The sequence below is a fragment of the Sander vitreus genome, chromosome 9, assembly GCF_031162955.1.
Source record: "Sander vitreus isolate 19-12246 chromosome 9, sanVit1, whole genome shotgun sequence".
Classification (NCBI taxonomy): Eukaryota; Metazoa; Chordata; class Actinopteri; order Perciformes; family Percidae; genus Sander; species Sander vitreus.
In genome coordinates this window covers 7406596-7434570 of record NC_135863.1, presented here as the reverse complement: position 1 = coordinate 7434570, position 27975 = coordinate 7406596, and the positions used below count along the sequence as shown (strand labels likewise).

Below are 27975 nucleotides of genomic sequence, written 5' to 3'. Positions count from 1 at the left end.
ATTGGTTTTAAAGCAAGACGACAATCGTTCCATAGCCTTAACACTTTAACCACATAGTTATTGTAACTATGACAACAATGGCCCCCTTACTTTAACTAACTAACTAACTAACTAACTAACTAACTAACTAACTAATTATGTATTTTAACCCAAACCATGATCTTTCCCTAAACCTAACCAATTAATTTATGTGCTTAAACCTAAACAAACCTTCTCCTTAGCATTGTCAGATCAGAGGGGAGGGGGGGCTGCATCCGACAATTTAGCCAGACAGTATGCAGGAAATACATGTATCATTTAATCTCTTTTTTTTCTTCATTCTTTACACAAATTATTCCGGCATTTTTTTGTATGTACAAACAAGTGCAACAGTATGAATGCCTTTGAGAAAGTTGGTCGAAAGTGTCTTCTGTTATTCCCATATTAAAACGAATATTGCATGTTGCCCCTCTCTATCATGGCCAGTTTTTCACCCCGCCTTTGAGCTCGGCAGTTCAGAACAGCTATAATCATTTCCTCCTTGAGAAATGGTCAAAAGACACGACATACAAAGTAGTTCATTTCCATCCTCACCCAACTTTTAGGCACCTTTTAGGCCCTTGACTTTTGGGAAACCCTTTCAGGAGGTATTTCCCCACAGGTCTCACGGTCATGTGGTCATGTGGTCATGTGAATCCCTCTGCCATGATAGAGAGGGTCAGTCTATACCCTCTGTTACTGTGGGTGCAGCACCAACCCACCATTTGATTTCATACTGCATCTTCTCCATCTCAAGACAAAAGGGCTCCTTGAACTTTAGGCAGAAAGGCACTCCCTGTTTCAGTGCACACTATTTTGACATAGCATTTTCTTTTCTTTTAATATAAGAACAAGCGAGATGGACGGACAATGTCTAACCTCGACACAGAGAAAAGACAAGAGAGGAGTGAGACTCTAGAAGTCCTAGGGGTCTGATCCCTCCTGACAGGAGAAGGTTCATGTGATCGGCAAGAGGGAAGCTTAACCCTCGAGGCCGCATTACACCCTCTTTCAGTCTGCGGCTTTAGATGAAAGGATTTGAGCTGATTGTATGCAGTTTGTTGGACACCTAGGGAGAGGGGAGGATTTAGCCGCAGATGTAAACATTGTCTCAGTTTGTGTTGGACAAAGGTTCTCTGTGCAAGTCAAAATCACGTCTTCTTTTATCAATTGAGCAAGAAGCATACTAAAAGTTGTTACAAGTTTGTGGCAGAAGGTCCAACATAATATTTATTTTCATATTTAATGTGTATTTGATTCCACTATTCCGTGTATCCATAATACAAAGCAAAGTTACCATACTGTACAGTCCTGTCTATGTGCTGTACTGTATGTTTTCTGTCTGGGGTCTTGTTAGCTCATCAGCATTACAATTTGACTCCACAACACACTCACAGACATCCCCACATGTTCTGCTTCCCTTACTCTTATTTAGTCATTACAAACAGCATTATCAAAGTAAACAAAGTAATTTATGACACAATTAAAGTGCAAATTAGCAGTTAGGCTATCGGCAGTGTAAGTGTCAACTTAAAATGAACCCTTCTCAGGAAACATCCATTCAGATGGGTTTTATTTAGAGGCCTATTGCTACAGCTATGCCATATAGTCATATGAATATTTCATGTGCTCTGTATATCTCTGCACTCACATGGCATGTGTGGAGGATATATTTTACAGATGCTGCGTGCTTGCTGCTGAGCTGTTTTAGGGTGAATGTTTACTTTTAAAATGGGTTCCACACACTCCCTTAGAGGGGAATTAGCTTTGGTGGTTTGAGGGAGCGGTGCAGGAGCGAGATAAGAGATAGGACCCATTAGCCTGGGCAGTTAGCCTATTTAAAGGCTGTTAATTATTTACCTCATTTACACTACAGAGCCAGCTGGGCTAGCAAGGGTTTACTCATTAGACTGCTTTCTGTGATTGCGATGGACAGAGCTAACTAGGGGGTTTACTCTTTAAATTTCACAGAGATGATACCTCAGCATGGCTAGTTTGATGCTTCTAAAAAGCACTTTTGATGTCGTTTGGAGCGTGACCTGGTCAAAGCAGGCCTCATGTGGCCCTGTGGCAGAACAGTGGGGGTTGACTTTAAGTCCTCCAGTAATAATTAGACTGGTGCACGGTGGGAGTTCACTGTAGGGCAGGCTTTGTGCCCGTAGGCAAAATACACATATATGCACACGTACCTCAGAAACACACTTGCGTGCACACACCAGGAGATGCATGGATGAGCACAGACCCTTACACAAAAAAGTTTGCACTAAAACACACAGGACTGCTATGCTTCATGTCTCCCTTGCGGTCATTTGCACTTCAGGAAATCTTTACACACACTCACATCTACAAACTTAAAGTTGCTGCACTATCAACACATACACAATCAAGTGGTGGTTGATTACTATGTGTGTGTGTGTGTGTGTGTGTGAGTGTGCTTTATTGAGCCCATTTATCTTATAGGGTATTTTTTTCTGGGCCAGTTGGTTGCAGCGGGCAGGCTGATTAATCCATCATAATAAGAAGGCAGGTAGTCTGACCAGCTAGAGAGCCTCTATTCTTCTCTTCTGTTCTTTTCTCTTCTGTTCTTTTCCCTTCTCTTCTCTTCTCTTCTTTTCTCTTCTCTTCTCTTCTGTTCTCTTCTCTTCTGTTCTTTTCTCTTCTGTTCTCTTCCCTTCTCTTCTCTTCTCTTCTCAGAACCATATCTTACAACACCGCCACCCCTTTCCCACCCTCCCTCCTTTTTTTTTTCTTTCTGCTGAGGGTAAAAGAGAGACAGGGTCAGTAGCACTCACAGGAACAGAAACAGGAAGGACAGGAGGTGAGTGGAGCTCCATGGCAGGTTAGAGGCAAACCACCCAATGGGAGTTTACTCCCTTATTCAGACTCATCCTCCCATTTTTATCTTGTTTGCTCGTGTCCTCTCGCTATTTTCTTCTCTCAAGTTTGCTCTCTTTATTCATTTTTTTTGTTTTTATCTGCCATAATTCATTTTGTTTATCTCACATTGCTCATCTTCCCTTCCTTTAATCTGCTACACCTCACCTCTCTCTTCTCTCACTCCCTCTTTCCCAGTCTATTTTTGCAGGGTAGAACATAGGTCACATGTTTCTGCCTGGGATGTGTGACAAAGAGTGTGAAGAGAGAAAGAAAGAGTGTGTATGTGTTTGTTTAAATGTGTAAGTGCATGTCTGTGTGTGTGTGTGTGTGTGTGTGTGTGAGAGAGAGAGAGAGAGAGAGAGAGAGAGAGAGAGAGAGAGAGAGAATGGTGTTTTTCTGTCCGCAGAATGTTAGCGCACACAGCTTTGGCAGCTGACACAATGCGGGAGGACTAAATGGGCAACACACATGCATGTGCTCAGCCATTCTCATACACACACACACACACACACACACACACACACACACACACACACACACACACATACACACACGCAACACAGTGAAATGAGTATTGAGCTACTCAGTGTGGCAATCTGCCAAATATTTTTTTCCTCAGCAGTATTTGAATATGCGTGTCCGATCTGTGTTCTCCTACGTACACGTGTGTTTTTCTGTGTGTGTGCAAGCGAAAGCCGAGCTGCTGTCATCATGCAAAGATCAATAGTGTGTGAATTTAGAAGTGTTGATTTCTTCCTAGAGTCGTTCTGCCTGCTCTGCAGACTGTGCTGCACAGCCATGGCCTGCCTGGCTTCACACTCTGTTTGTGTCAGGAAGGCTCTTTATTACCAGGGGGTGTGTGACTGTGAGGGGGAATAAATTGTGTGTGAATGCATGTTTGTGTGTGCTTCCATGCAAAAACGTCTTATTTCATGTTTGCCCGACTGTGTTAGAATTTAGTGATTGCATGTGAGTGAGTGCTCTCTCTATTTTGGCTGTGTAAGTAGAAAGTGATAATGAATGAGCAGGGGAACACAGATGTATTTATAACTCATGTTTCTGTGAGCGTGTGTTAATACATCAGCTGAAACTTGCTGATATTGCACATTTGAATATTTTATACATGTTTGCTGTTTGTGAGTTGTTTTTGTCATAATGAGTAGAAGTGGATGTAATGTGACATGGCAGCACTGTAAGTGATCTACTCCTCTGTGGCAACGTACAGCACACCTTCTTTGTCATCTTCTCTCTTCCTTTTCCCCTCATTCCTACCATCCTTTTTCACTTTTTCTCACCACTTCCCATAAACCACATTCCCTTATTTTCTCTTCTTTCTTTCTATCGTTCTGCTATCCCTTACCCTGCTGCCCATCTCCAACTGTTCCTGCTAATTCTATCTCTTATCACCATCCCTTCGACCCATTTTAACATCCGCTAATGTTGACATAGGAATAGTACGATAGCCCACATGCTAATTAGCGGTAGCAGTTACTTCATCCCTCCTAATTAACTTCCATGAGCGGACGTAGCTGTAATGCTAACCCAGCTCCAGCTAGAAGGGGTTGGCTGTGTGTTTCAATGAATAATAGATGGTGTGTCACTTCCCTTATCGCTAATGAAAGCAGGCAGCTGCTCCTTGTGCTGGAATACCAGTAGGGCCTGAGGAGAGCCGCCTGAAAAAGGAAGATGCTTTCATTCTGTGTAACGAGGGATAAACAATCAAGCGATAGAAAACAGTTGCAGGGAGGGCATGGCGTAAGGGTTATCTGTCCTTTGACAGACGAGGCAGAAGCGGGACATGGGGGGCGCTAAGGTCATGTCCATGTTAATGCAGATAAAGTTGAAATGGCATCTATTTTTGACTTCTTTCCACACCGTTTACACCACCAAAAACAGCTTTTATCCAAAATGAAACATCTCGCACAGTGTAGACGGAGAAAGTGTCTCTTTCACCTGCCCTCATACTGTATGGTCACGTACTTTGTATTTAAAAATAGCCAACACAAAGTATATGTATTTCATATGACTTAGTATGAAATGGTGATTTGATTGATGGTCTTAATGCAAAAGTCCATGAATTACCACCTTGGTTAGTAGGTACCACTTATGAACCGCAGGTAAAACAGTGTTTTATACACATGCAGTCGCTCGACAAGGGAAGGATACAGTGTGTCAGGTGCAGTACTCAATACAATACAGAATAAATGATCACAGAAAGGGTCGGAGGTGACAGAATGTAGCTGTACTCTTCTGAGATCCAGCAGAGTATCTGCCAATGTCATTAATATATTTCCTTAATCCCAGCCCATTCTTTTTAAATGTTTTATGGCAGAATAGAAACATTTAGCATTTATTGGAGCACAGTTAACCAAACCGTGTAGCTCTGTCTGATTGTTGACATGACATGCAATGCCTTTTCATTTATTTTTAGAGTCTTTCTCACTGTTTAGGCTCCTCATTCAGATGTAATCTGTTTGGACAGTTAAAGTTCATATAATTTATACTTTAAGAGTAGCAGTGTTGTGTAAATCTCCAAATGTGCAGTGCCTAATATAGCTTTGCTGAAAGGTTGAGCATCATTGCTCTTCTATAGATGAACCATGGCTCACGGTGCAAAGTGATTCTTCTGGTGACATGTGAAGGCCTTTTGTGAACATGGTGTACACATAGTGCTCCAAATAAAGGGCTCCAAAATGAGATACAGTTCTGTTTACACTGCATTGGGTGTCTGTGTATAGACAGAAGTGTTGACAAGAAAATGAAATCAGGGGATCAGTGTAGCCATAACATGCTGAAAATGCAACAGAATGCTAATATTTGGCAGCAGCTGATCTTTCAGAATTCAACAGAAAGATACACTGGAGGTCACCCTCCACATGCATCCTGTAGCTTCTTAGTCATCGTTCTGAATGTAAGTGGAATCCTTGGGCACTGTAGTGTTTGATATCCTTGCAACTAATTTCCTTACGCAGAGGCAAAGAAAACTCGCAAATGAACAATAGAAAGATAGACTTAAAAGCCATCAAATTTGTGCCTTTTTTTTTGTATAAGCATTCATTTATTGTTTGCCCTGAGCTTAGAAATAACATTTCTATTCAGCAGTCAGAAACAGAACATACTGTTTGATGTAAGATAAACGAAAGCAGTGATAACTGATTTTTTTCCAGACACAGACGGCTTGTTTTTTGTCTCTTTTGGGCTCTACAAATAACTTTTAACCCACAAAGGACTGGAGGTAGTTTATTTTTGCCCATATTTGTCACTATTGTACTATAAACACAACATCTGCTTATCATAACTACATTAAAATTCATGTCCCACTCTATTAAAGTATCCAGTGCAACCCATTATCTTAATTTGCAGTTCCTCACAGGAAAGCAGTTTAAATTGACCTATAATAAAACAGTAGCCTACTCACTACAGCCCTGCGGGATGATTTAGCCACTGTTTAATGAAGCCCATAGACAGAAGTTCTCTCTCTCATTTTCTCTCTGGGGTTGATAGCCAGATGCTGTGTAGCACAAAGGGAACAATCTGGCCCTGCCATACTAGACTAGACTACATCATACTTGATTAGGAGGACTGAAAAAAAGATGAGGTCCTGATGATGAACTAGAATGGGCCTGACAGAACAAGTAAAGATTAAAGCCAAATTGGCCCAGAAGATGTATTATAGTAGTAGAGTATTATTGCAATATACTATAACATAGACAGAGATAATCTTTGATTTGATAAACCAGACTTTGCTCAAATAGCTCTTGTAAAGCAGAGGGACTGATCTGTTCCTACAGACTCAGAGCAGACATAGGCTAAGCACTGAGATATCAGATAAATGTCTCCTAGTTCAGATCTGGTTCAGCAATCAGAAACTTTCCATTTCCCATTTGTCCTGTCAGTGAATTTTCTCAGTTTGTTGCTCTGGAGCATCTCCGTGTTGTAGTGTGTCATTATGCAAGATTGTCATCCACAATTGCAACCCAGTAGATTGAACTAATTGCACCATCAGCTGTGTCACTCACTCACACTCTTATCATAGGGAATGTCTCTGTAATGGGCAGCAAATGAGTACAAAATGGATAACAAACAGATTTAATTTAACCTCCTGAAAAAATGTGAAAAACAGTGTTCATAATGTGATGTTAAATCTATTTGAAGCAAGACTTTTTACTGAACAGTGGCTTATGGTAAATTCTAAAACGTAGTGTAACAACAGCACCTAGAAAGGAACAGTTTGCAGACATTAGCTTACATTGGTTACCATAAACTACTGGTCCAGATCAAGTGAGTGTGTAGCAGCAAAGTGTATTGAATAGAGCAATGATGCATTTAATTGCTAATGAATTGTGAATTATGAACTGTGTTATTTTCTCTTTCCGAGGTTTGAAAATAGCACAGGAAAGACAGTACTTTTGAGCAGGTGTAATCCATGACACCTAAATTGTGCATGCTACATGTTTTTTATTTGTTTTTAATTGCTCATCAGAATCAGAATCAGAATCAGAAAAGGTTTTATTGCCAAGTACGTTTTTTAACACATACAAGGAATTTGTTTTGGTGTTGTTGGTGTACGTCACACATTCTTTAGATGGAATATTAAACAATATAAGTATAGGTATAAACAATATAAGTATAAGTATATTTACACAGTATGTATTACAGTATGTCCAGGGTGGGAGGGGTCGGCCACAATCTTTCCAGCACGCTTCAGAGTCCTGGTGGCGTAAAGGTCCTGGAGCGGCGGCAGATTGCAGCCAATCACCTTCTCTGCTGACTGAATGACACGCTGCAGTCTGCCCTTGTCCTTGGCTGTGCTGTACCAGATGGTGATGGAGGATGTGAGGATAAATTCAATGATGGCGGTGTAGAAGTGCACCATCATTGTCTTTGGCAGGTTGAATTTCTTCAGCTGCCGCAGGAAGTACATCCTCTGTTGTGCTTTCTTCACGAGGGAGCTGATGTTCAGCTCCTACTTGAGATCTTGGGAGATGGTAGTTCCCAGGAAGCGGAAAGACTCCACAGTGTCAATTGTGGAGCCACAGAGGGTGATGGGGGCAGGTGGGGCTGGGTTCTTCCTGAAGTCCACAACCATCTCCACTGTCTTTAGAGCGTTGAGCTCTAGATTGTTTTGATTGCACCAGGTCACCAGGTGGTCAGCCTCCCACCTGTAGGCGGATTCGTCGCCATCAGAGATGAGTCCGATGAGGGAGGTGTCGTCCGCAAACTTCAGAAGCTTGACAGACTGGTGACTGGAGGTGCAGCTGTTGGTGTACAGGGAGAAGAGCAGGGGGGAAAGAACACAGCTCTGGGGCGATCCGGTGCTGATGGTCTGTGAATCGGAGACGTGTTTCCCCAGCTTCACATGCTGCTTCCTGTTAGACAGGAAGTCAGTGATCCACCTGCAGGTGGAGTCAGGCACGCCTAGCTGGGAGAGTTTCTCCTGGAGCAGAGCCGGGATGATGGTGTTAAAGGCAGAGCTGAAGTCCACAAACAGGATCCTGGCGTAGGTTCCTGCAGAGTCCAGGTGCCGGAGGATGATATATACTCATATATATATATATATATATATATATATATAGCAAGATAAAATAACAAAAATGCAAGAACAAAAAAAACATACCAAAGTACCACACAAGCATCCCCTTCACTGTAGTGCAAAGGCAGAGGTCTAGGTCTTCCTGTACAGAACAATCACAGTTGTAGTCCTGATTGGCTTTCAACAATAACTCTTCTAATTCGAATGAGGTAAACCTGCTTAGTGAAGGCTTATAAATCCTGCAAACTTGCCGGATTTAATTCATTTCTCTACTGAGGAGAGCAAGTTAGAAACTGCTGTAAAAACGGCTAGATTTAGTTTTTAATCCAGTAACTTTAAATTTAGAAATGTCCTCAAAAAGCTTTACATGTTAATATGGTACCTTTAAACACACAGATTAGGTTGCAAAGTAATCTTTGTGTGTGGTGCCCCGTGAGATACCATCTTTTGCTGCTTTGTTAAAATTGCACTCCTGTTAGATTGTGCTACAGTAGGCATTTAACTGAAGTATTCAGTACTTTGCATATGTGTCTTTATCAGTGTCCCTGTGTTTGTCTGCACATGTGCTCTGGCTTGATTTTTTTTTGTGGCTCTCTCAGGCTGAGAGTCGGCATATTAAGCTGGACAATCCTGCCTTCATTCTCAAGGTAGGACATGGGTAAACAGAGATAGCTGGTCCCATGTCAGGGCTGTGATAAGGACTTGGGACCTGTGTTATTGTTGCCTGCTATCCTCAGCTGCTGCTTTTTTAATGAGACAGAAAATGACAAAATAAGAGCTGGAAGAGAGGGAAATATAACGGTAAAGCTGCTCTGCATGTCTGAGATATGAGTGTACAGCTGCCACTCCCATCTCTGCCTCTTTTTCACTTTCTCACCCACTTTCTCTCTCCCAACCGCCCACCTCCTGTCCCCTGCTTGAGCTCTCAAATGTTATTTCCTGTTGGCCTGTCTTCTATCGTAGCCTGCTCTGTGTCAGTGTATCAGACTAATTCAATCTCCAGTACACAGGCACTCCAATGTAATGACCCATGACATTCAATTAATGTTTTTCCCCCTTTTCTTGGTAGGTTGGGTCAGCAATTATCCGTGTACATGTGTTTCTCTGGTGTGTAAAACTCAGAGTGGGTGTAGGTATAATTTGAAAAGCTTGGCAGTCGGTGCAACCTCAATTTTTATCATCACAAGCTTTTTTTTTAGAAATAGCCATTTTCACCATCGACTGCTGTGCATTTTAGATTTTACAATACAAAAAAACGTTGAGTATTTAGTTGATTCCTTGGGTCTCTCATCCAAAATATCCTTAGAAACTATACTTTGGTTAAGGTTTCTACTCTGATGATGACATATGTAAACTACTGGCTGTCAGTATGAGCTTATTTACTACACTCTCATTATTCCTGTCTTCCGGGCTTCACATTACCGATGTCGTCGCCTCTCAGCCAGCTGTCACGCTTATTGGATTGGTGTTGAGAGATTGCTGCATGTCCTTTGAGGGGTTATTAAGAGCATGTGTGAGTCTGTTCAAAAACAGTGACTCAACCAGACACACACACACACACACACACACACACACACACACACACACACACACACACACACACACACACACACACACACACACACACTGACAAAGGGAATGACTAAATAAGTGCTAACACACGCAAAGTTCGCAAACACAGTTTTGGACACACATAATACACTTGTGTCTTCCTTTTAGCCTTGGGTAGCCTGTGGCAAATACTGTCAATGTGGATTAGCATAACATTTATGAGGTTTTAGCTCAGAGTCATTATGACTGTAATCCAGTGTGGATCGTGCATGATCAGGCACTTCCAATATTTAATCGCTAGCCTAACCTGGATAATCTACAAGTTACTGTGCTTTACTAACACTGTCTGAATATACAAACTTTTGCAGTTGATGTTTAGAGACTGATATTATGGCTTGTCATTTATAGTAATCATCCATATTACCCTGCTGAAGCTCACCAAATAGCCTATAACATGATTGTTCTGTTGCTCTGAGGCCTTTCATTTGTTCAAACAAGCATTTACAGTGACTTTAATTAAAAGAGAAAACTTTAAAAATCCTCATAACTGCACTGTGGGGAAGGCCAGGTAGACTCTTTCCCTCTTTCCTAGCAGTTCTGTCAAGTCACTGATTGTTACTGTGGCATATTTTTCACAGCATCATCTCTTCTGCCTCTTCTGCCCTCCTCATTTCTTTCTGTTATACTCGTCTGCCAAACTGAAGCTTTCATTCTTCATCTTTCTACACATATTCTCCACCTTATCTCTATTCTTTCTTCACTCCTCCCCCTTTTTTAAGATCCCCCCTCTTTCTGTCCCTTCTCTATTCTCTCCCACTCTACCTCTGTCTCTCCGTTTCAGTAATGATCTAATTAAGGAGGGTTTTGTTGCCTGCCCACTGTGTATAATTGCCAGTGGGTTCTGCCTGTACTTCACTCCGCAATTACGAGCAGCATTCTTCTGCTCCCATATCTGCTAATTAAGCCTTAAGGACAGCGAGACGATCGTAGTCGCATTATGCATCAGGAAGAGTCAGGAATGCCTGTGCTCTCCGCTCTCCTCACTCCTGGGACATACAGAAGTAGTGGATTGAAGAATGGTTGCCATGGTTGCAATCACATGGTGTCAGATCCTGTGCAGAGTCTGTCAGTCAGTTACTCTGTGTGTCTCTCTGTATGTATGCCTGTATATCCGTACATCTGTAACAGACACAACAATTCTGCCCCAGGTTACCAGCTCTTTTCATTATTAAGGTTTATTCTACAAAGATGGTACAACGGCCAAATAGAGCTGGTCAAAGTTCCTGCTTAGGCCCCTGGGTGGACTGGCTGTCATTGTGATTGATTGCATTGCCAGCTCATGTAATGCTTACCTTGCAATATGTCCCCACTCAGCACTGCACAACACACAGCTTACTCTGTGGCCAGGACTATGCACTTACTCCAAACTTCTGTATATCAGCTAAGTACTGTGTTGTACAAGCACACGATCATCTCTAAATATGGTGCAATGGATGTTTTATTGCGTTATTGAGTGTGGGTGACTTTTAGAAATACAAGTAGGCACAGGGTCAGTTGAAAATTTGATTAGAAACTTGAAAACTCGAAAATTGCCTGAACTGCTACAGAGAAAAGGCCAACTGGCTTGTTGAGAGTCTGTATGCATTAGACAATGCTTCCAGTATCACAAACTTCTTGTAGAAAGATACAATGTGGAGTTGCGTGTTCCCATTCTTTCGAGACATCAAAGCAGCCATTTCAAATGGGTAAACTGCCTCTCTGCAGTGTTTCCATATTCCCACTAGACCTTTATGGTATTTAAATGGTATCAACATAGGAAAGCAAACCCGCACTATTGCATTATTATAACTATTTGAATTAAGATAAATCATCAGTTATAACATCGGCAGTAACTTGTAACCCAGGGGCATAATAAAATACAATGCATGAAACCAATAAAAACTCCACCTGTAGTGTCTAGACCACCTATTAAAAATTGTAAAAATGCTAATTTGCACCTCCCATGTTGAAGTTTGAGCTCCAGCATGTATTAAACCAGGGCTTCAGGCACTCAACATAGAAGCCAGTGACACAAATTTGCATGGAAATTGCATGAATAATGTGTGCCTATTTGCTAAATAGCCTTAAAGTTGATATATGTCTATAAGTGTTCATTTAATGTGGATTTCAGCTGTGCAGCTCACTCAAATCTAGCCTATTGCCTAGGTTTTATTAGTAGTATTGGATATTTTATTAGAAAGCTTTACATAGGTCCTTAAAAGTTTGGACTCCCTTTGCAAATTGTTTTCCATCTTCCTTAGCTCTACTCTTCAGTAAGCTCATTGTAAAAAACTAAATGGGCAAGTGGCTCTGGTTTCTTGGCTTCTCCAAGTGGAACAAATGATGCAAAGTGGCACCAAATGGAACGTGTTCCCTTCTGTGGGCCTGTCTAGGGTTTTGTGGACTTTAAATGGCAAATTAAAAGGCAAATTAATTTAAGTTAATGGACACAATGGCGCTGCCTTTCCCCTCATTGTGCTATTAATATTAGCTGTTGCTTAGTATAACTTCATAATGTTGTCTTTAGTAGAGTAGCTGTGACTGCACAATAATTAACTGCATATTTACCTTTTTATTACCTATAATGTCATAGCTATATAAAAGCCTAATAATTGCAATGCCTTTTCTCACCTCATTATAACCATCTGGACTGTTAGCGCTGCTGCCCTGCTGTATACTTAACTTATAAAAGGAAACCATTTGTCATAAAATATGTGCGTTGTTTTTTTGTTGTGCCATTAACATATTACTGCATGCACATTTGACATCATGTTCAATTTACCTTAATACTGTTGCAGATTGCTTAGATTAGTTTTGACATAAATCTGCTTGTTTTGTACAATTTTTTTCCTGGCAACCAAGCAAAGACTGGAGTATGGTCTTACATAACTTATTGCATATCTTATCTCAGAGAGGCAAATATTTCTCTCTTGTGTGAGTTGTTGATCATTTTATCTTATTTCAATTGCTGTAATATAAGAAACCTTCAGGCTGTTTCAGGCTAAACATGTCCAGGACAACACACTGTTTTCCTTCTTTCATTTGATTTCACAGATCCGTCATTCCCTTGTAAAATTTAGACCCGGCAGAATATAGAATTCAGTTCTGTTCAGATGACAATGATGGACAATAATTTAGTATCTCACACAGCTCTCTCATTTCTGTTTTATCCAGGCTGCCAGCTCCAACTGTAGCAAACACAAGTCGATGACTGAGAACTCCTCCTCCCATGATGGACAAGAAAAGTGGTGAGTGCCACTTAACGTGCATTTAAACAAACAAATTTGTGCCACACACATTTCTTATGTTTCTAACTCTAAGTACAGTAATTAGTCATGTAGAATCAGACTTTTGTTACAATATCTTACATAAACAGTTAAACATTTAAATTATGTGGCAAAAAGCAGTGAAGGGTTTATTTCCTTCAGGTGATAACCACCCCGTCTAATACTGTATTCATAAGTTGACACAGCATGAGCATCATTTTGCATGCTGATTAGTTTGTTTTGGCGCAATCACTGCATGATAATTACTTCCCAGTAAGTGATATGGTTTTACATAATGAAGCACCATGTGTGCAGCACAGTACATCCTGTCTGTACAAGTGGGTAAAAATGAATAATAATAATAATGGTGATGATAGTCTGTGATTTGGTTCATGTTCATTTTTATCAAGCAATTGCACATGTAAATGCATTTTAGTTGTATAATTTCAGTGATTATTATTATTGTCAGTTATTATTTGTAGTAGTGGGATAAGAAGCATTGATTGATTGATTGATTCTCATTTTAAATCCTTACAGCCAACGGCTTTCAGACCAAGGCCAGTGAGGGCAGTGTTCAGAGGAAGCAGCTGCCCTACTCTGTGGAAACTCCCTATGGCTTCCACCTGGACCTGGACTTCCTCAAGTATGTTGACGACATTGAAAAAGGCAACACTATTAAAAGGGTCCACATTCAGCGCAGGGTCAAGGGCCCAGCCAAATTCAGCACGCTTCCCAGAAATTTCAGCCTTCCTGGGCATGGGACCAGGCCTGCCCCTAAGGACAGCACATGGTCTGGGACGTCCACCCTGGGGCCCAAGCCTAAATCACGGGTGACAGAGGTCCAACAGATCTTCGACTTCAGGTCAAGTGAAGGGGGAACTTCCAGCCAGAGCAGCAGGGGGACAACCAGTCAGGGAGCTGGCTACATTTCAGCAAAGCCCAGAGATGAAGTAGGAGCTGGGTCTCGGGCTGTTGAAGAGAACACTGTAGGGATTCAAAGTCGTCCGAACCTCCTCCGAGCATCAAGCATGCCCATCACCCTACAGCAGCGGAAAGGTTCTGATTCAAGCAGTCCAGACTGTACCGTGGGAACACCGGAGAGTGGCTCAACAGAGAACGTGTTCCGTCCTTCACCGGACATAACAGAGAGACGGTGTGTTCCTCAGGATCGGACAGGGCTTCACCAGCAGATCACAGTGGCACTGAAGCGGGTCAGAGAGCTGGAAGAGCAGGTCAAAACCATTCCAGAACTAAAGGCACAGATCTGTTCACTGAGGAAGGAGAGGGAGAAGTTACTGCTTCAGGTCCAGGCCCAAGCCCAGGACCAGGTTTCCACATTATCCTCTACAATAACACCGTATTCTGATTCTGCGACATGCACTCAGCCACAAGGTCACAGACCAACAGAAGGGCTCAACTTAGCTTTGATGAATCAACCTACTGGAGGTTTAGAAGCTTCAGAGCGAGTGCCAACAAAGCTGGGAACAGGGAAAGTGAAACAAGGTGTTACAGAGAAAAGTAAAGTGTTACAAAAAGAGAGGGCGATAAATCAGGAATCTTTGAAGAGTTCCTTAGCACATGGAGAAATGGGTTGGTTGTCAGAGCAAGAATCGGTGAGACAAACACAGCTGTCAGAAAAATCAGATAAACAAAAAGAGAGTCCACTGGAGCAAGCAGTGCAAAAGCTATCACGGGACATTGCAGGACAGGAATTAACATCACTTAGGGTGGCTTTAAAAGATGCAGAGACTAGCAGTATTCAAGATGGTGATGCAGCAAAAGAAGGAAAACTTTACCCAGACAGTATGCAGAATCTGCAGGAGAAGCTAATGATACTGGAGGCTAAACTTACTCAAGCTACCCAAGACCTGGAGAGAACTAATACTCTTTTGAAAGAACAAATAGATAAGAACAAGGAAAAAGAGGAGCAAATACTACAACTGAGTGATGGAGTGAGAGTGGAGGTGTGTTCACCAGAAGCACACAGCATGCCAAGAAGAGAGAGTATTGACACAGGGACAGAGACAGAGAAAGTAGATTTTGCAAACCGAGAGACAGAGACAGAACCGCCTGGGACAGTAGATCAGGGAACAGATACAGATAGAATCTGCATTGAAGTGTATTCATCCAAACCAAGGGCTGGAAGTATAGATCAAGGAGCAGAGACTGATAAAGTTGACACAAACAAACAGGTGACAGAGGTGGAGGCAGAAGTAGCTGCTGTGAGCCCACCAAGAGCCAGAGCCAACAGCATGGAACGTGGCACAGTAACAGAGAGGATCGCCACACAGGATCAGATGACTGAGACACCTGTAGCAGAAAGGGTAAACCAAGTCACAGAAACAGAGGGAGAGACAGCAACAGACCATCCACAGAGACGGAGGGCCAGCAGTGTAGACCGTGGGACGGTGACAGAGAGAGTGGACACTGTGGACAGGGTGACAGAGACAGTGGAAGCACAGAGAACAGACCAGCAGACTGAGACAGAGATTGAAAGACGAGAGGATAACAATCCAGCCAGAGGTGCAGAAGCAAGAGAAAGTGCAGGCAGTGAAGGAGTAGAGGATGTTGGTACTGTGGTCAGTGAAAGAGATAAGAAAGCAAATGAAAGACTTCAAAGAGATAGTGGAGACAGTGAAAGTGTGGTTGTAAAAGTTGTCACAGAGAGTTCAATTACTGCTATAGAAAGCAGGGTTGAACAAACTGTAGTTTCAGATATTGTAAGCCAGGATGAAGGTGGTACCAGTCCACTTGTTGCAGAAGGAGAAAATACAGAATCTGACATTGTAACAGTCACAGCACAGAATGACTCAGAAACAAAAGAAATTGAACCCCCAAAGAGTGAATTAACAAGCTTTGTTGAAACACAGCAGATTGCACTGGAGTCTGTAGAGAAGAAACAAACAGCAGAATGTATGATAGTTTGTGCAACAATCAAAGAAACTGTGGTCACTGACACAGTTGTAGTAGTAGCAGCAGCAGAGAATGCAGCTGTGAAGACAGTAGCTCCTGTGCGACCCTCGAGAGGCCGGAAGCTCTCAGCAGAGCAGGTCCAGCCAATACCTCCTCAACTTCAGGCTGCACATGTGCATCCTCGAAGGGGATCCAGTGAAACTCAACCCCAGCCGTCCCAGCACCAGACAAAAACCCAGCCCCAGGTGCAGGTACAGGATCCACCTCAGCTCGAGGCCCAAACCCCAACACAGCTCTCTGAACCACAGTTAAAACACCAAGCCCCATCTCCGTCTCAGGTTGAAGACCACACCCTAGCAAAAAGGCATCCGGGGGAGTTTAGTGAGAAACAATCTCAATCACAACCTCAGACTGAGACCCAAGCCTCGCTTCCAGGCTCCAGTGAAGTCCAAACCTGTCCCAAATCAATTAAAGCACAGTCTCAATCCATTGCAACTCGACTGGACTCCAAAGAGCTTAAAGCACCACAGAGGGGGCCCAGTGTATCACAACCTCCTAGTCGTGGATCAGGAGAAGCCCAGACCCGCCCAGCTCGCCAGGGGTCATGTGACCCCCAACCTCAGTCTCAGGGCTCTCGTAGAAGTTCCAGTGAGACTCAACCCCTTCAGAAAGATGCCAGCGAGACACAATCACTGCGCAGAGGCTCCAGCGAAACAGCCCAGCGTCGTGGTTCAAGTGAAGCCCAGGCCTCACGTCGGGACGCTGGCGATGCACAGCCTCCACGCAGAGGCTCCGGAGAGTCACCAACATCGCCTGCAGCTTTGGGCCAAGTCGTAACCCGGTTAACAGGGCTTCTGGGCGAGCAGTGGGCACAGCTGGGGAGCAGCTCTGGAACTCAACAGACGGCCAGCCAGCAGGAAAGCCCCAGCACACAGAAACAGACGGCAGGGAAAAGAGCAGAGGCAGGAAAAAGAGCCGAGGCAGGGAAAGGAGCATCAGCCAAGCCTGTAGGGAAGGCAGTCCCTGCAGCAACAACAGGGAAACCAGCAGGGAAGCCTGGTCCTTCCAAAATGAGCTCTATTCAAAGTCAGCTGGTCAGCTCTCTCAGTGTCCTCTCTGCTTTCTACTCACCAGGCCAGAAAGCTGCTGCTGCCAGCAAACAACAAGAACAAGGTAGGCCTGTGGTTCAGTTAGTATCCCATGGTTTATACTGCATACACATTTTTTGTTTTGCCTTGCTTATTTGTAATAGACTCAATGAGCTGAATCCATTCCACTTCCATATCCACTGAAATGATCCTTTCACAGTTCGTACACTCCATGTCACTTAATTACAATATGTTCCTTCTGATCTCTGCCAAGACGTCTCATGATTAATGTGTATGTGTATAACTTAGTAGCCTTGGATATTAATTTCCCATCCTTCTCTCCCTCGAACAAAAAGGCCAACAGGAGCAGCCAAACATTGACAAAATGATTTGACAGATGTCTGCGGTGTCACTTGTATAGAGTTCAGGTAGAACACTTAGCCCTGCATACCAGCACACTTCTCAGCTGATGTAAGGTAGTATCAAACTGATAACAAGGTGGTATTTACAGCAAGCTGGTCTGCTTCTTGGTGACTGTAGTTGTCTTTTCACTGCAACCTGAAACCACACCAGTCCTGTTTTATTATTTAGAAAACTCTACTGATGTGCTGTCAAAGCATTTCTTTAGGTGCTTCAATCAGTAGTACTATGTCAACACAAGGATTATTGTGTTAGGGTAGGAATGAAAGGTGTTGACTTCTTTTTAGCATTTTTCCTTGGACGTAATGTGTTTCTTTCAGTAGAGGACATGCTTTAATCCCAAATTTAACTGCATAGCCAGTTGTATAATCATTTGTATCCCAACTTAATGATAAAAGTGTTTCCTGATTGATTGATTGATTAATTGTTGAGACATAATGCAGCAGACCGCAAAACACACTGACCACTGTCACTGTGTGACTAGACCAGTTTGACTCTGCAGTATAAGTCAGGGGTTAGAGTTAGTCACAAACAAATCACTTAAAAGCATTTAATTTCCCTATAATAGTGGTTACTCTTCTGGGTACTTAATTCTCCGATACTTTGCCAGTAGTCTAATGACTCTGAGTGATATGGAATATATGATTTAGTGTCACATATACCCGCTAATACTCTCCCAATTGTTTCCAGTGAACTACCTGAAATGAAAATTGAAATTTCTGTCAATCTACTCTGCTGTATCATCCTTTTCTGAAGCTTCTCTTCTCTGTAAATCAGTTGTTTGCACAACCTGTTTCTCTGTAGTTTATCATCTACAATACATGTATAGGATTCTTGCTGTCCGAAGTTTGTACCTTCATGGTTGAAAGCACTTAATTGGAAGTTGCTTTGGATAAAAGCTTCAGCTAAATGACATGTAATGTAATAAGATATACAATTACAAGCCCTCTTTTATATGTATACCTGCTTTGAATTACAGTAACATTAGTGTAACAGAGGTAAGGTAAAGTAATATCATTAATCTGGAAAAAACTGCAAACCACATCATAATGTTATACTTTTGGCCATCCATGGTGGCAGCACAATACAGACTGTTATTAGATACTGTAACTAGTGGCTGTCATATCCAAGGGTGGGCAAACACATGTTACAAAGCACTGTTGAAATGACCTTCAATTACCTCCATCAAGTACGTATTTCTTGCTTCACAGACAGACAGACAGACAGACAGACACTCGTACAGAGAAGTGCACACATTTGCAAAGAAGCACTTACAGTACACAGTCAAATGGACACTCAGGCACACACCCTCACACACATCAAACAAACGATGCCTTTCTTCCCTCCCTTGATGTCTCACTGTTCTGTTTCTGGCCCAGGAGCTGAAGTACAGAATCACTCTGCTATCACACACATATTTTATGGTCAGAATTCATTTTAACTTCAGTGTTGGGAGTACAGTATACAAGAGTGGTTTCAAGTGATATGTGTGGGCGTGCATGTCTCGATTTATACTGTATATGTGCTACTCTCTTAAAATTGTCACCGCTTCTTTGTGGTTGCTCTCTACATCTTGGACATCTGAGATTCCTAGCCGGACTTCTTTAAATTACATCAGTGTTTTACTTCTACAAAGATTGGAAACAGAAGCCACTACTGTTGCGTTGAGAACTCTAACTCATCCCAGTCAGCAAAGACTTGAGTTGAGCTTTAGAGATTTGTATGGATGAGTGAAATATCTCAGTGTCTTTGACATAGTGAGGGAAGGTTAAATTACACCGATCTTTTATTCATTTGAAGATGGTAAGAGGATGAATTAAAATGCCAAATATGTATTAAACTCCCCCTCTCCCTGCTGCTATCTCCTGAGAGATACTGGATCTAAAAAGCATTCTTCTACTTAGATAGTGGCCGCTGGGATCTTTTCAGCTGGCTGTTTCTGACTCAAAGTCACATCCTTATGTCATTGCATAAAACATTACAGAGCCTTTGCACCATGTCTTGCTGTCAGGCACAGCTAAGACAGCCATACCAGGCTTAGAGCCAAGAGGAGTCAGCAAAGAAGCTCATGCAGCATCGATTAAAGCCCAGTTACATACATAAGTGACAATGTCAAAGTTGTATGTTGTTATTACGGCCTAAAATCTTGACCTGTGTATATCACCCCGGAAATACTGTACTTTAGGAGATCCTGAACATTTAAATAACTGCAAAAGTCAGTCGATAATTCGATTCAGTCGATTCAGACTTAATTGCCAGCATCTCACTTGTGTACCACTTCAAAACCTAATGAACTCACATTAAAATTTACATTAATACATTAATGAAAAGTTATTTTTCCTGACAGTGTGGTACTGTTTACTCACATTGGTTTAATTGTTGTCTTTGTATGGAGCATACAGGTGGTGCCCTCACATCCCCTTTCTCTGCCAACACAGGGATTCCACACTATTTAATGAGCTATATTTTTCTTGTAATTGCATCCAGAAGTTCCTTAGCCTCAAAATGTTACACATGCATTCCCACCCTTCTTGTTTCAGTGTGTACTTCTGTGTGTCAGGCAGAAATACTGTATACACTTGCACAAAGACATACAGCCAACATATGCAAAACATTATTGTCTGTGGTCTCATGAGCTAGCAATACCAGTTTGATGTATTGCTTTTACGCCTTTTTTTTTAAAGTAGCAGTCTATTTTTTTTCCAACATGTGTATCCAGCAAAAACAATCAAATCAACTATGTTCAAAAGTATATCAATAATTTAGTTTGATTTAAGGAAATGTTATGTGACTCTCGGAGGGACTTATAATTAGTTGAATTGACAGAAAATTCATTAACAGTGGCTTCACATTTGAAGGCAGGTAGACATTTTCAAGAGGCTATTCAATTACAGAACTTCTCATACTGTTATACAGATAGGTGACAAAGAAGTCAAAATGGCTGGTACATTTTCAATTGGGTTTACAATAGATCAGGTAACTTCAAAACCATATATATTTTACATCATTTTCATACTCATCAAAACACTCAGTGACCCCTGGGGGGGCCTTTCTCTACTCAATAATTCACTTTTTTTCTTAAATGTGTTCCTCATTGTTCTCATGTGCTCACCGACATCAAGTATAGTTAAAGTGAAATCACGCATCTATGACTAATGAACTCAGTTTTATACTGCAGTTGCGTAAACTCAGTCATACCTTAACAAAAGGGGTGGCAGATCTTAAATGCTCATATGAGCCACTGACAGACAACCTACTGCGTTTTGTGTTTCGTTATGAGAATGTGTTAGGAGTGATACAGAATATGAATTGTCTAGCATAATGCATACACACAGACAACACACAAACTCAAATTCCACAAAGGCTTTATGAATTTTTCCTACCCTCCCTCTTTTTCATTACTCTTTCTCCCTCTCTCTGTCCTCCTCTTCACCAGGTCTCAAATCTATTATGAAGAAAAATGGTGTTACTGACAAGCAGGGGAACAAGGGAGCCAAGAAAAACCTGAAGTTTGTCGGGGTGAATGGAGGGTAAAATATTCTTTTTAATCAGCGTCCAATCTCTATGTGATTAATATCTTTGTGTGGGCTGCAGTGTGTTTTTTGTGCACTTCTATTTGTGTCTCCATAAATGTTTTCTACCGGATAATTAACCCTCAGGAATCCTTTGTTTAATGTTTTCATTAAGTGCAGAATAATTGAATGTTATTTTCTATTTTATCCTGATTTAATTTGAGAAATTCTTCAAAAACAGGGATTACATATCTTCAATTTTCACAGTATTCCGGTTTAATGTGTTTTACATTCTGCAAAGTGGCTTCAGTTGGATCAGTCAGTTAAAGGTAAAACTTATAAAACTAACTTTCTGTCATATTTGCTGAAACTGACCCTATGTTCGAGTAGAACTACATGAAGCAGGTAATTAAAAAAAGAATCTGGCTCCTCTGGCACCACCTACAGCATGTAGTGCGATTTGCAAAAACCCACAGCTCCCTGTTCAGATGCACCAATCAGGGCCAGGGGGGGTGTCTAACTGCATGTCAATCACTGCTCATGCACACGCATTAATTCTCCCTTGTGGGAGGAGGGGCTTAGGAGAACGTTTTGGGCTTTAGCAGAAAAGGGGGAGGGACTGAGAAGTTGTTGATGTTCAAATTCTTTGGCTAAGTCCTGGATCTTCGCAATCCTACCTACAGCACCTTTAACCAGGAAATGTCTCCAGTTAATCCTTAGAGGTAAAGCATGTCAAATTATACCTGGATTTGGTCCTGCACCAGTTTGGATTTTCAAGCAGCATTGTTGTCTGTCCTAGTCTATCCTACTACTACACAGCGACTGTGAACTGAAGTCCAGCTGTGTCTCACACATCTGCTTCATGCTGTTAGTCGTTAAGGCTCACTTGTAGACACGCTGCCCTGAATTTGACCTCACTGCTGCTACTGGGAGTGTGAATGTGTCTGCGTATGAATATGTGTTCTACATTATGTGATGTGTGTGCACTGTGCATATTTTTGTCAGTATTGATTATACCTCAGTGCTTTGCGCAAGTGTGCTTATGTCAGCATTTGCTAGATGCAGTGTGTGTGTGTGTGTGTGCGTGTGTGTGTGTGCGCGCTAATGTGCTCATAAAAGCTGATGAATTTTAAGTTAAGAGATAATAATGGTTGGGAGAACAAACATTATTTTTTCTGTTGCTGTGATTATAGTTAGCTGTCTGGTGTTACAGTTATAACATGAAGCACCTGTATACACACAAACACACACCTGGATGCATTGCTTACCCTAACCGTTAAAACCGAAGCAAGTCAAAAAATCGGTTGTCGGGACCAGATTTTGTCCCCAGATGGGAAGTGAGTCCCCACAATGTGACTGTGCAGACAGACATTTGTCCTCACAGTGTTCATAAATGTGAACACAGACACTTTTGTAGACAAATACACAAACATACACACATTCACAGTAATTACCTCACTTGTGCACACGGCACTTGACAGCGATCCTCTTCTCTGTCGAACCAACAGTAGCCCATATTTTTTTAATGTGTGCTCAGACTCATTGTGTGTGAGATTCCAAAGATGGCAAAGCAATTTAATGATTTGCGAGACTAACCAAATATGTATTAATAGCACCATGAAAACATCTAATGATACCTTTGTTTCTCCTAATATTTCTGTTATTCCCCGTCACTTGTTTTCGAAGTCGTGTCCACAATGCCTCGTGGTATTACCTCCTGCATACCAAGGAAATGGATGCCATCAGGAGATTTGTTATATTCCTGCGTTCCTGTTTTTACAATCCTGAGGTTCACTGTATTATGACCTGCTCACCTTTGCTATGTTTTGTCAGAGCTATGGTGAAGTCTATTCCTTCCTCCCTGTTTTAGAATGATCTGCAAACATAACCTAAGAGCCATTCTCCAGAAGAAATAATGAATTATCATTTGTGGTATTGTAAGGATCTTCTTCTTATATAACCCTTAATAAGTTATATAAGATGGTCCACATCTATTTAGTCTCTTCTGAGTTTTTGAACTCTGTTCTGAACAATAAATATCTCTCCATGTATCTGTTACAGATGCTATTTATAATGAGACAAACATAATGTAATGTCAGACAACAACATTTTCTCTGACTATCTTCAGTCTTCTGCCCACACCAGGAAGTGGGCTGCTGTTTGCATTTCTTCTCTTTGGATGGTCAAACCTATCTTTGCTCTCCCTTGAGCTCCTCTGGAATCCTGGGAATGCTGTGGCCCCTGAACGCCTCTTGTGGTGTGCTGTTTCTGTGTGTGTGCATGTGTGTGTGTGTCTACAAATAAGCCGGAATCAGTGCCATTCAATATAAGACTTATCTGATCATTGGCCTCACTGAGGTTCCTTCATGATACACCCCAATGATCACACACACACACACACACACACACACACACACACACACACACACACGCACACACACCCTCCACAGCTCTAAATATATCAGCCTTTCATCCCTGAACAAGGTTGGGTTTGATCCAGGGTTGCATGTGTGAGTGTGCAAACATACATATGGATTGCCATGTATATGTTTAACTGTGTGAAGGATGTTTTGGATGTGTGGGCCAAGGTTATACTAGACAAGCATCTTTTTCTGGCCACATTAAGGTCCAGAGGGTAATGACCTGTTAGTATTTATCTAGCCTTGGCCTGTGTTGACTTAACTGCTTTCATATTACGTATTACCTGCTGAGGTGTTTCATTGATGTAGCTGTTTCTGTATGTGTCTCATTTCTGTACATACATTAGTTTTTGTGGTGAAACATCAGTTAAATGTTCTGAAGCCCATGGCAGACCAGATGTTGTCTGTCCTGCATAATTTAAAGATGGATATGGGTTTAGCTAGAAAGCTATTTTCTCACTTTTTAGGCCGCCTATAGGCATTCAACACAGGCTTACGAATGCAAAAGCTTTATTATAGCATGGTAGCAGGTATAATGTGGATGGTGTCTATGCTTTGGAAATTGTGCACATGTCCACTTGTTTTTGTCCATCTCCAGCTATGAGTCGACATCCAGCGAGGAGTGCAGTGGAGATGAGAAGTCGAAAGTGGAGATGGAAGAGGAAGACAGCTCAGAACCAGAGGTAGAGAAGGAAAATGAGACGGAGCCTCAGCCAGCAGAGAAGCCTGAGGAGGGAGCAGAGATCCAGCAGAAGGATGCAGAGAAGGGTGCTGAGGAAGGAGGTGCTGTGGCTGCAGAGAAGGAGGGTGAAAGAGGCCTGCTGGATCCAGAAGGCAGCCAGGAGCTCCTGGAAGAACAGGCTGAAGGGTGAGACAAACTGTAAAGCTTAATTTATGGTTGTGTGTCATGGGTTCCACGCTAGCTACGGAGTCTATGCACACAAGCATGGGTACATTAAATAGGTATTAAATAGGTATCTAATGAACTGTGATTGGTTAGCTTGGACTGGTAGATGTTGATCATAAAAAATACATGAGGCAAGTTTAAAAAAAAAAAAGGCTTAGGCGTCTTTTTTTTCAGTTACACAAAGCAAAGCAATCTGAAATGCAAACCTTCTGCTCACTGTGGTCCACGCTTTCTATCACAGTGAATAAAGGAACATAAACACGTCAACCGCACAGAATAGTCTCATATTTAGTAATGAAACAATGTAGTTCATATCATAAAGTGAATGAAAGAATGTAAACACAGTCAATGCAAGGACTATAAAGCAATTAAAACAGCCATTAAGATGACAGTGAATGCTTTGTTTTGTGTCCAGCTACAGCCTACATACTTTGTCTGAGAGAGGTGCTGAATGACGCTTCAGTATGCAGTGGGCCACACACACACACACACACACACACACACACACACACACACACAAATCCAATTAAAACACACAACCCTGCTTACCTCTTAATATCTTATTAATAATATTAATCTTATTAATATCTTGCCAAATCACTACCACACTCACACTCTATAAGACTCTATACACATACACACCCGTTTCCACATACGTAAGCTTTGCATAAGCACACACAACTTGCTCCTACACACTTCAGTGTAAGCTGCTCACACTCTAATCAAGATCTCAGACAGACACACAGACACACTTCATTCCCCAAAGTGCCTCGCATCTGGTACAAAAAGCAAATAACCAGCAGTGTTGTCCTCCCTGTCACTGACGTACCACTTATCTGTCTCAGGTATGCAGACAGGGTTAAGGGCCCCAAGGCCATGCAGTAAATGGGGCCCCTGGGAGAAAGCAGGACTTATATTAACTCATCACTCAGCACCTGTCTGATCATCCCTATGTGGTTGTTGTGTGCTTGTATACATGTATGTGTGTTATGGCTGGAGTAGAGTAACACTATGAGAGTGTGATCCACTCAGGCTTTGTAACGCTTGAGATGTACAATATGACTGTGCATGATAGACGAACAGCATGAGCACTTGGTGGATATTATTGGGCAGTGAATCATTGAAAACAGTTATGATCGAGGTTTGGATGTGCCATCAATCCGTCAGACTGTTGACTGATGTGTGTATACGCTACAGAGCTATCTTTTGTTTTTATCCCAGACAGAATTTACACAAGAACCAAAGTAGCTGTCTCTCGGCCATATGTTATGCAGACTTGATGATCTTTCCACAATGAACATGAAAAAGCAGTGAAGAAAACAATGGAAAGAACAGATGTGGAGTGTGACGGATTACTTTTTTTTCACTCTTTAGTTACTCCTGGTCTACTTGAAAGTTGTTGACTTAAAACAATATTTTTAAAAATGATCTAGGATCTGTCAACAAAGGCAGGTCCTTACTGTGTCATCTGGTCTTTGTTTCCAGGGAGAAAGTTAACCAGGGGTTTATAGATGCCTGCCTCTATGTAAAAGACCGCATGGAAGAGGTTTCATCCCCAGATAAAGAAATGGTAATGATTTCTTTTGGCTGTTATTTTAATTCATTAAAGTTGTGGGAAATTATTCTATGTACTTTATCAAATCTGATTTGACTGCAAAGTTATTGTTCATGGTTATTGGATGTTTATATAGTTTCTAAAACGCTGATAAAAAATTATTCAGGGAATACTTTTTGATGTTCTGTTAGAGCTCTTTGACTTCACCGAGTACAATAATGTGCCTTACAGTGACATTCCTCAGGCTGAAAATGCAAGCTACTCAACAGCCCAAACAATAAAAATGATGTTCAGGGAACAGTAAAAATGCTGCCACAGGCGGCTTTTTATTTTATATCTTTTCTGTCTTTCTTCTCTCCCCAGCGTCAGGTTTTAGTGGTGCTCTACCAGGAGTGGTTCAAGATCTCCAGTCAGAAAGACTCGCAGGCCGATACCGTCAGATTATACCTGCGACAAGTGGGCTTGACCACACCCACTCTGCTGCCATACGTAGTTAACTTGACAGACGGCAACGGGAATATGGCCCTACACTACAGTGTATCGCATTCAAACTTCCCTGTGGTCAAACTACTGCTGGATACTGGTGAGATACAAGCGCACACAGCTGAATGAACAACAGAAGAGCATGAGTAGAGAATTTTAACTGAAGCTGGCTAGATAAGACAGTTAAACCCTGCACAAAATGCTCTCTTTGACTGAGTTAAACATTGTGTTTGTGTGTTCAGGTCTTTGTGAGACAGACAACGTGAACAAGGCAGGCTACACTCCAGTGATGCTCGCTGCACTGACAGCTGCAGAGAGCTCTGATGACCTGGAGGTGGCACAACAACTTTTAAAGCTGGGTGACGTCAATGCGTGCTCCAGACAGGTAATATACATGCCTGCACTGACCCCTAAATTTACTGAATATTAAATGATTTGCTGAGTTGCGTGATATGTTATTGTTGTATTGTAGTTGTATTTCAGGCACATTAAATCTGGGAATGTACTGTATTACATCCTCTGGGGAAATTGGGACATATTAGGAATGTTTTACAAGTGGGTCACTTTACAGGAATACACCATAACTATTTCTTCTTGACAGCAAGGCCATCTACAGTGCAAACCGAACAAAATTTGGGAGAGAATAGCTCGGAAAGCATCAGGAACCTTAAAATGTAGTGTTTGCACTTATATTAACACAGTGTAAGAAATTAATCTTCAGAAATGAACTTCTGTAAGACTTTGGTGCAGTTTTAACCTGTATTTAGACATATAGTCCAGATACAAAGGTTTCATTTCAAAACATTACACTTAACTCCTCTCTTTTGCACATTTTAATTTTCACTTTTCACTTATGTTTCTTTCTCTTCTCTTTCCTCTATTTCCTCCCTCATCCCCAACCCTGCATTTATTTATCCCCCCCTCCTTTACTTCTAATTCTCTGTATCTCTCACTCTTTCTCTAGGCGGGCCAGACGGCACTCATGCTTGCGGTCAGCCACGGCCGTGTTGCCATGGTGAAGCTGCTCCTGAGCTGCGGTACGGATGTAAATGCACAGGACCGCGAGGGCTCCACAGCCCTGATGTGTGCCAGCGAACATGGACACACAAATATTGTTCGTATGCTGCTGGAGACAGGTTGCTGTGACACCAGCCTCATAGATAAGGTATTCTGTTATACTGCAAAGTTGAACACTGTCTACTGGTCTTAATTATTTAACCTCTCTTCCAAGATGGGTTTTGGAGGTATCAAAGGTGAAATGCCATCTGAATCTCTACTGGTCTATACTATAAAACATCTTTACAATTCTGTTCAGATTGTCCATGCTCTCTCTCCAGGATGTGTACATTTTTTGTCCTGTTTCTTTTTTTTCCTCTTGTAACTGGACATAAAT

General features: G+C 41.8%; 1 protein-coding gene across 5 annotated transcripts in view; it reads left to right on the top strand.

The window, feature by feature from the left end:
- The window catches only part of kank4 (KN motif and ankyrin repeat domains 4), an 83110-nt gene that overhangs the window by 47508 nt on the left and 7627 nt on the right, over positions 1-27975 (top strand). For 3 of the 5 annotated variants that reach the window (XR_013502483.1, XM_078258498.1, XM_078258495.1), the window contains exons 2-9: positions 13193-13266; positions 13822-17370; positions 21142-21235; positions 24236-24505; positions 26030-26114; positions 26463-26682; positions 26825-26967; positions 27547-27747. Coding sequence is in view for 4 of the 5 variants with exons in the window: in XM_078258498.1 (XP_078114624.1) it covers positions 13248-13266; positions 13822-17370; positions 21142-21235; positions 24236-24505; positions 26030-26114; positions 26463-26682; positions 26825-26967; positions 27547-27747 (4581 nt within the window). In the remaining variant the exon portion in view is untranslated. Of the gene's footprint in view, positions 1-2781; positions 2858-13192; positions 13267-13821; positions 17371-21141; positions 21236-24235; positions 24506-26029; positions 26115-26462; positions 26683-26824; positions 26968-27546; positions 27748-27975 lie in introns of those variants that run through there. The other 2 variants (XM_078258496.1, XM_078258497.1) reach the window with 2 other exon arrangements.